This window comes from Budorcas taxicolor, chromosome 3 (genome assembly GCF_023091745.1).
Source record: "Budorcas taxicolor isolate Tak-1 chromosome 3, Takin1.1, whole genome shotgun sequence".
NCBI lineage: Eukaryota > Metazoa > Chordata > Mammalia > Artiodactyla > Bovidae > Budorcas > Budorcas taxicolor.
In genome coordinates, this window is record NC_068912.1 from 7,845,277 (window position 1) to 7,855,232 (window position 9,956).

General features: G+C 46.4%; 1 protein-coding gene across 1 annotated transcript in view; it reads right to left on the reverse strand.

Moving 5' to 3' along the window:
* NOS1AP (nitric oxide synthase 1 adaptor protein) overlaps positions 1-4,031 on the reverse strand; it is a 352,882-nt gene extending 348,851 nt beyond the window's left edge. The window contains 1 exon segment of the mRNA XM_052637474.1: positions 3,907-4,031. Coding sequence (XP_052493434.1) covers positions 3,907-4,011 — 105 coding nt within the window. The 5' untranslated portion in view covers positions 4,012-4,031.
* Positions 4,032-9,956: the final 5,925 nt, after the last annotated feature.

The following is a 9,956-nucleotide window of genomic DNA, read 5'->3' on the forward strand; positions in this document are numbered from 1 at the left end:
TTCCCTGTTGAAAGCCAGCTGCCAGATCAAAGGGCCACCATGCTATGAGGAAATCCAAGCTACCCAATGGAGAGAACCACCACACGGAAGACCACCAAGGCACGGCCATGAAGCGGCGCCTTCTAGGACAAGCCCAGCCACTGCAGAATGAAGCCAAGTGAGTGATCCAGTCCGCACCACGGTGAACAGAACAGCCCGGCAAAGCCCTGACTGAATTCCTGGCTCATGAATCATGAGCAGGTTAAACAGACCTTGTCTTAAGCCACTGAGTTTTGAGATAGCTTGTTACACAGCAACAGATAACTGAAACCAACTTGAAGCCAGGAAACTAGGCATGAGTCCTGGTTCTGTTCTTACCTTGCTATGCGTCCTGGGGTCAACAACTTCCCCTCTGGACCTCAATTTCCTCATCTGTAAAATGAGGAAGTTGTAGGAGTGAGCCAAGGTGCTTTCTATTTCTGATAGGCTGTGCCATACACGCCCAGATTAGTGAGCGCACTTGGCGATGAGAGCCAGGAAGAGAGAGGCAGCTACTACTCCAGGGTGAGGTGAAAGCACCACGCACTGGGACTCAAAAGCGCCGCAACGTGAGACTTAAGTGAGGCAGCACCTCAAACAATACGTGGTCCATAGGAAGTGCTCACTAAATATCAGCTAAAATCATTATCCTCTCATCAGTTCTGTGACCCTGGACAAGTTAATCTGATTTCCATTTTTTTCATTTGAAAAATGGAAACAACTCTAATGTTCCCCCTGCCACATAAGGAAAATTTTTGTGTGTGAAAGTCCCATGAAAATCAAAAATCAACCTACAAATGTGAAGCATATCTGTGCTATTAATACTGTTATTCTTTGCACCATTATCATCAGAGGTCTTCGCACCCAGCAAGCAGAGACAGTCAGTTGATGGCACTGGCCACCAGGAAGGTATCCTGAGAGAGGGAAAAAGGGAGGCAGACAGAAAGGAGCCACACAGGCTTTCAAGCCTAGAAGGACTTCCACCACCCACCCATCAGCAATGGTAAGTGAGCCACGTGCCCTTTCTGACACAGAGAGCAGTATCCCTTAAGAGCAGTTCCCAGCCCAAGATTATATCTGGAAAGAGCCCAGCACTAAAAATTCGCTGGTCAGAGAGGCCAGCAACCTAAGGATGCCCTACCGGTGAACCGTGAATCAGACCAACTGCCCAGCATAGAGTGAACATTCCATAAAAATTAGTAAATGAATGAGCATTGGATTTGAGAGTCCACAGTCAAAGCTCCCAGGTTTACACCATAGCTCTGCCATACACAGAGCTAAAGCAGGCAACATATCCTCGTTGATAAGATACAAGGAGATGCACCTACACAGACCTCCAGGGAAACAGTGAGAATCACATGAAGTACTGCAGGTGAAACACCTCTAGGATTCCGCTTGATAATTAAATGGATGGTGTGGTTTTTAAGTGCACAGAGCCTCTGACGCCCAGATGCCTTTCAGTTCCTAGCCATAACCTTTCAATCTCTGCAGCACCCTGAAAATGAATGCATCCATCCAAAAAGTCACTCCATCCAGTGTTGATCCTGAAAAACTGCCAGCCCTTGGGAGGCAAAGATCTGGGCTCATTTTCCAAGGGTACTTGACAAGGCAGCATGGATACATTTACATTTTACAGCCTGTGCTTTTCCAAAACAAGGAACGAGAGTGTGGCGTGTATTTAACCCTGAAATCCCAGTAATCATGCACTTCCATGGACACTCCTCAGGAGGGATGTGAAAACCAGCCAGACGAGGCACTTGCCAGATGCTGTCGGGAAGAAAAGCTTCTACTTCCACCTCTGCTCAGGTCTCAGCTAACATGATTTGAATGTACTGGTGTCCAGCATCGATTACAAACAGCTGGGAGTTAGGACCCAGTTCTCAAAGTCAGCCCTGCCCTTTCTTTCCCACTTCACCATTCTCAAAGCAGAACCCTTGGTGTGCTGCACCCCAAATCTGTAATGGGAACACAGCAGGGACCAACTGTGGTTCCCCCTCCTCTTATCGAGCACCACTGTGTATGAATCCAGGGAAGTTACCATAGGAACCGCACCACCAGTGTTTCTCCAATGTTGGTCCCAATCACCTGCATTAAAGCTCCTGGAATGCTCCTTAGAGGGGCACAGTCCTGCTCTCTCCCTAGATGTATCAGAGTAGAATTGGGGACGGCAACAATCAGAGTTGTCAACAGCCTCACCTGGTGATTCTTATGCATGCTAGGTTGAGTCCTCGCTAGGACCAAACTAGCAGAGACCATGAGAAAAGAATCAAAAGGTTAAAAACACTTTAATCCTGATCTCTCTTCTGCCGCCCAGCCTTGCAAAGCAGAGTAATGGTGAACCAAACAAGACCAAAGCCAACTGCCTAGTTCATGCATGTCCGAGAAAATTAAGTCATGATGTGATGAAAACTCATACCTTAAAATTTAAAAACCTGATCACCAAAGCAACAGGCCCGGACAAAAATTAACCCATCTGATCTGGTATCAAACCAACCAGATCTATTCTGAGAGAAGCAAGATAAGATCTTGGCTACAGCCCGACTCTGGTCCCAGCCATGCCCAGTAATTCAGTTCTGCATTCCACTGCAGGGCTTGATGTCTAGGGGAACAGGGGGTATCCTCCTAGCTCTAGCAAATATGGTTGGGGGAAGGTTATTTAGGAAGCGGGAGAAAAGGTAAGATTTAACATCACCAGGAGAAGGAAAAAAAAACAAAACTGAGAGATAACTGTGCACTGGACTCACATCAGACACTCAGAGATGTCTCACGAATTGAAGGAAATAGCCACTTGATGAAGTAATCCTTGCCTGAGATGCTTAACACCTTACCTAGTCATGAAGGAGAAAAAGGGGACAGAGAGTAAAACTGCCTCCATGTCGAACGCATTACCTTTCCAAAACCAGCAAGACACAACCGACTAGGAGGGGGGTATTTTCCGTCACTTGTCAGTGACAGGCACACAGTAGGTGCTGAGCATCCTTGAGTCTTGAGGGGAGGGCGTCAAGAAGCACGAAGGAAGAGCAGAAGCACTCCTCCCTTGTGATGGGCAGGAACCCCGGCTGCAATCTCAGAAAGCAGAACTCCTCACTGTGGGAAGTGCATGACAGGGGGCCAGCCTTATTCACACCTGATGGTGCAGTTCAGAGGCTTCCCGCCCCACCCCCTCTCCCAAGGACGGACCTGGGGCTCTGAGCTGAAAATTCCTGTTGCCGCGCCCCGCCTCCCCCCGCCCTCACCGATGAATTCTTCAGCAGTAGTCCCCTACTAGATGCTGAAACTTCACATTACGCCACAAAACTAGCAACCGGGCAGCTTTCACCACACCTCCCCCTTCAATGACTGGCACTTGCAAAGGAGTCGTGGCTAATAAGGCATTTAGGAAGTGACTCTGACACCTGGCTGGGGTTACCAGGAATCTAAAAACAAACCCACCCCTGTATTATTTTCTTCAATCAGGAAGCAGGTATTCCCCTTATAAAAGACCTTTCTTGAAAGCACGTCTCCCACGGGATCCCAACAGGTAAATGACACCAAAGCTTCCCTAAAGCGATTCTAAAGAACCAAGCCCAGGCTGCGCTCCCCGACTGGCTTCTTCTCAGAAGGAGGGATCCGGGAAGTAACTCAGTGAGTCCGGGGTGGGTAAGGAGGGGGCAGTTTGCAGGTGGGAGGAGGGGGATGAAGCAATACCGCTCAAACTTTGCAGTTACTCTTTAGCAGTTCTGGGCAGGAACCCGCGGAAATCTATACAGAGAAGGGGAGTCATCCTCCCTAACAGAAAGGCCCCCAAATCAGCCTAACCCACCACCAGCTCTGCGTCCGGGATGGCTGCGCATCCCATCCGCTCAGACATGCCCCCTCCGGGACAGTCCCTTCCCCGGGGCCCCTCACCTTGGCCTCGAAGCAGATGCCGTGCTGGAAGGCGTCCTCGTTGTGCAAGGGGATCCGCAGGTCGTGACCATCGTCCACAAGGTTGTACTTGGTTTTGCTGGGCATGGTGACCCGCGGTGGACCGGCTCCTCCAGAGGCGGTGGAGGCAGGAAGGAGCTGGCGCGACCGCTGGGAGGGGAGGCGGGAGCCGGGGGCGGCGGCGCGCGGCGGGGGCCGCAAGCGGAGGGTCGCCGGGTTGGAGGCGCCCCGGCCGCGCGGCGGCCGTGGAAGCCGGGACTCGGAGAGACGCCGAGGGCCGGGCGGCACGGATGCGGGCGACGCGAGCGGCGCTGTGGCCGCGCAATTCCTGCCGGCGAGGAAGGCGGCGGGGGCGGCGGTGGGAGCGGGCAGCGCGGCGCCCAGGCCGGGGGAGGGGAGCGGTGGGCGCGCGGCCCGCGCTGGGACTGGGCGCGGCGCTGGCCCGGGAACAGAGGCGCGGACAGCCCGGGACGAGGAAGAAAAGGCGGCGGCGGCGGCGGAGCTGGGCGCCTGTCACGGAGACGCCGGATCAGCCGCCGGCGAGCGACTCCTCCTGCGGGGCGGGCCCGGGCCGGCTCCTCCCGCAGGGCGCCCAGGCTCCGCCCGCCGCCGGGCCCGCCCCCGCGCTGCCCGCGGAGCAGGTGAAGGTCCCCGGGAGCGTGGCGCCCGGCTCTGCCCGCGTCCCCGGGCTGGACCCCTGGAACTTCGCCCTGACCCTGGACAGCCGGTGTCCCAGGAACGCAGGCTCAGTCCTGTTTTTGTTTTTTACAGTCAGAGTCTGAGCCAGGCTCCTAATAGTTAGCAGCGGCGGCGCCTTGGGTTTTCTGTTTTTGTTTTTGGAGGGGGGAGGGGCTGGTGTTTATTGTTTTGTTTTTATGTTTTACCAGGAAGGCCCAAGTCCTGGCCCGTGTGTATTCAGACCATTAATTCTGAGAGTTTCCTTTCTCTGGAGAATCAAGACTGCACCCAAATGGAGGACGATCGCAGGTGCTTTGTGTTCGTTCCTTTGAGCTGTTTTGTGACTTGTATTATTGGAGGGTTGTGGGGATGCCTTTGGGGGTGATTTTAGTGTTAATATTAAAACCATAAGCCTCATGGAAATGGAACAGGCCGATGAAGCGTACTAAGGACAAAAGAGCCCACAACGTTTCCATTTTCTTAAACAACCTAAAGCTGGTTGTAGACAAAATGGGCTTCCAAGTTGTTATTACTCTTCCTATCTTAGGAAGTGCTTCAGTTCAATTTGCTAATTGTTAAGAAGCGGCCCATTCACTTTTTTCCTCTACACCGAGAGTTTTTTTTTTTTTTGCCATGCAAAAATGTGCAAAGGGAGGGCGGGGCAAAGGGATAGTTAGTGACCAATTCTGTATCAGACCCCATGGGTAGAGGAACATGAGTTAATACTACCGGCGAGTCAAAAGTAACCGGATAGCCTGGTGCCAAAGCTAGCCCAACCTGAGATCACTGAAAGCCAATGGTCAGCAACTCTGCTGAATTCAATTTAAACCTTCTAATACCTTGTGGACACATCCACCTGGGACAACTTGACATACAGACACTATTGTTGTATAGTCAAGGCCCCAGAAGCATCACAATAAAATTACTTCCAAGAGGCATGTCTTCCTATAATATTTCCATGATACATTTATATAAGAGAACACATTATTGTCATAAATCTATTTATTTTGCCCCATAGTGCTGAAGTACAATTGCTCTTTGCTATATGTTGCCTGATCCCTGCCTGCTGTAATTACTGGTCAAGATGTAGCCTCTTCTGGGATATCTCCTTATATGAAAGCAAGCTGATGACTAAAACAAATTAATCATATACCTTCTGCTGTATAAACTTTATTATATTCATAAATATTAGTAAGAACCAAAAATAATTTGCACGGAGGAAATGCTCCACTAACCTTTTTATAAATACAGGACATGAAAGTCTAATCAGGCATGTGTGACTCTTTGAATGTCACCGTGGTTTTAATATGCATCCTAATGCCCTCTCTAAAACCTGGCACAGGAACTCAGCAACTAAAAGGCAAGAACTTAAGTAACTACTTCATTTGCATCTCATATTCCCTCCTGAATTTAAAAAGTCTTCTGAACTCCAAATGGCCTTTATTTTAATAGATTAACTTGGGTCCCACTGGAGTGCTACATTTACCAGAATTTTGTATCTAACTCTGTAACACATTCTTTGTACACCAGACACGAAAAGCTGAAGCTCCACAGATATTTCAGGATCTAGTACAGAGACTGCTACATAGTAGACATCCAATAATTATTTATGGAATTGGATAATAATAACAGCTAATATTCATTGAACTTTATGTGTCAGGCATTGTTGTTGGAGCCCTGCCTATATTATATCATGTAATATTCACAACAACACTAAGGTAAGTCCCATTTTATGAAGAAACTGAGGCAGAGAGGATTACATAACTTGCCCAAGGTCACACACTTAGAATGGAAAAAGCCAAAATTTAAATCCAGTTATTTGTCAAGGAGTGTTTCCATTAGCCTGGATTGCCATAAAAATCTTACTGCAAATGATACGCATATCAAATACAGGGTCCATGTTTTATTTAGGTGTTTTTTTGTTGCTAAGCTATATTTGCTTTGCTTCAGTTGGATGAAATGTTCCCCAAAGGAGGGGTCTGTCCAAAGGAGGGGTCTGTCCTTTGCTTTGGCCTCCACTTACTGTAACATCAGAGCCACACAGGCAAAAAAACACCCTTCTTTCAGAAACAACGGACATCCAAAGTAATTTTTTTAGCAGATATTTCGATCTTGTTTTTGCACCTTTAAATACAATTGAACTTCACTCAAAATTTTCCAATTTTTTTATCTCTTAAAGTGAATGATAGGTACATGTATCATTTTTCATATCCTTCGGTATTTTAAACACTGCATAATATGATTTTAATCTGATATACATTTAATTTAAAAAATAGATTGCTAAAGCATACAAGGCTTCTTATGTTAAATTTTATTAAAATTTTGTTTAAAAATGAATTGGAAAAAAATCCTAACATGGAACTTGAGAAATGGAAACTACTCAGAGATATTCTAATCCAGCTCCTTCATAAATCTGAAGGAACAGAAACCCAGAGAGGTTAATTTGCCTATTTATCACTATAGGCTGAAGAAGAAGTGAAGTCAAGTTGCTCAGTCATGTCCAACTCTTTGCCACCCTATAGACTGTAACCCGCCAGGCTCTTCCGTCCATGGGATTCTCCAGGCAAGAATACTGGAGTGGGTTGCCATTTCCTTCTCCAGAGGATCTTCCCAACCCACAGATCGAACCTGGGTCTCCCACACTGGAGGCAGATTCTTTACCCTCTGAGCCACCAGGGAAGCCTAGCTCTCCTAACTCAGTAATCTTTTCATCACACAAACATGGATTTAAAATAAATTGATGGCAAACTTTATTCTTAGCACATTTAAAACTGAGAAAATTAGGTTTTGATCATAAAATACCTGCTTTGCTATGCTAAGTACATCCTATGCTTTGTCTCACTTGACTATATGAGGTAGGTACTGTCAGTGCCCATTTTAGAGGTGAGCAAACTGGGGCTGAGTGAGAGAAGTAGCTGGTGTAGGTCACAAAGCAGTAAGTCCTAAGAATCCTTTCATGGCTATAACCAACAAAGAATGAAGAGTATGTCAGCTTGCTCAGTACTGCTCAGATACACTAACGAACTCATAAAATCGTCTTATAAATAATAATGTTAAATGTAAATATGTAATAGTTTCTTTCCATTAGCTAACACTTAACTCCAAAAAGCTCTGAGTATTTTTTCATAGCACCATTTTTACTTGACAGTATCTCCGTAGGCACATAGATTTAGAAATCATTAGCCCATTTTAAAAGGTGTCAGTACAAATATTAAGTGATTTCTCTGCTATCCCTCAACAATATCCTCTATCACTAATAGTCTCTAATCCAAGTTTGGTTTATTATGACCTTTTATTTTGTAAGCAACAATTTTCTTTTGGCTGTGCTGAGTCTTCATCGCACGTGTGGGCATAGTAGTTGCAGTGCAGGGGAGCTTGGTTACCTTGCAGCATGTGGGATCTTAGTCCCCCATCCTGGGATCGAACCTGCATCCCCTGCATTAGAAGGCAGATTCTTAACCACTGGACCACCAAGGAAGTCATAAGCAGCAATTTAGGATGTTTGTCCCATAAAAAAAGATTATTCTAAAAGGTATTGCATATTTTGATGCTGGCCTACATAATTTTCCCCTTGTGATTGAAATTGACTCCCCACACTGGTAAGTAATGGGGGGTACCCCATTACAAGAGCAAGCTACATTTCTTACAGAGTCATTTATTTCTGTTTTAAAGGTAAGTTTTGGGGGTTTCCCTAGTGGCTCAGTGGTAAAGAATCCTCCTGCCAGTGCAGGAGGCACGGGTTCAATCCCTGGTCCAGGAAGATCCCACATGCCACAGTGCAGCTAAGCCCATGTGCCACTCCATAGCTACTAAGCCTGTGGTTTAGAGGCTGTGAAGCCACACCTACTGAAGCCTGCGGGCCCTAGACCCTGTGCTCCGCAGTAAGAGAAGCCATCTCAATGAGAAGCTCATGCACTAGAAAGCCCCCACTCCCCACAACTACAGAAAAGCCATGCAGTAATGAAGACCCAACACAACTAGTAAACAAATATTTTTTTAGAGTAAGTCTTTTCTACAAAAGTATGCAAGTTATATTTTTATAAATTGAATACTTTTTCTAATCAGCTTCCAGATGGAATGCTGTCTGGGTTCCAAGCTTTCCTCAACAGCTCTCGAGGGCAGGCAAAACTAGAGAAAGGGGGAATGCAGGCAGGCTGAGTGGGAGGCAGTAGCTAGAGGCCTTCCTCCATAGTGTGTTTCCCACCCGCCCCTGGGCCAGAAAGGCATGAAGCAAATAGCATAGAAAGGTACGGCTACTTTCAGAGGCCCCGCAGGCTGCTTAACAACCTTCTTTCTCTTGGAACACTTGTGGGGAATTAAAAGATCTAAAGAAGGGAGCAAGGCCTGAAGAACTGTGAGTTGAAGAAAGATGGTTGGGTTTCCCTTTTTCTTCTATATTCTTCGAAGAATATTTCTTGGATGGTGTAGCCATTCCCGGCTTCCAATTCAAAATATTATTTTTCAAGTTACAGTTAATAGCTGTGTTTCTTGGCCCTCCCTAATATTTCAGGTGAGAAATAGTTATTGATGCAATAGTTTTTGGTCAAAAAGCCTTTTGATTATAAGGCAATAAAATCATATTTAACAAGTATTTCTGCTGTAATACTTTCCCAGGGGTAGCAGGATTTATAAGAGAGTTATATAAACCCTTAATGTGACATACACTTTTAAGTGCAAAAAGCAGTTTAAGTATGATCAAAGTATAAAGTGAGAGGCATCATTTCTAAGTGTCATGGAGGGAAAGGAAGAAAAAAGCCAATTGGAACCAGCATGGTCGGGAAAGACTTCAAGAAGGAGGTGAGACTGATTATTTGAGAAATGCAAATCAAAACTACAATGAAGTATCACCTCACACCTGTCAGAATGGCCATCATCAAAAAGCCTACCAGGAATTCCCTAGCGGTCTGGTGGTTAGGACTCTGTGCTTTCACTGCCAAGGGTGCCAGTTCAACTTATTATCAAATAAATAATAAAAAGTCGACAAATAACAAATGCTGGAGAGGGTGTGGAGAAAATGGTACCCTCCTACACTGTTGGTGGGAATGCAAGTTGGTGAGGCCACTATGGAGAACGGTGTGGGGGTTCCTCAAAAACGAAAAATGGAACTACCATATGACCCAGCAATCCCATTCCTGGGCAGATATCCAGATAAAACCATAATTCAAAAAGATACATGCACCCCAATATTCATAGCAGCACTATTCATGATAGCCAAAACAGGAAAACAATCTAAATGTCAATCAGCAGACGAATGGATAAAAATGACATGGTACATATATAAAATGGAGTACTGCTGCTGCTGCTAAGTCACTTCAGACATGTCCGACTCTGTGCGACCCCATAGACGGCAGCCC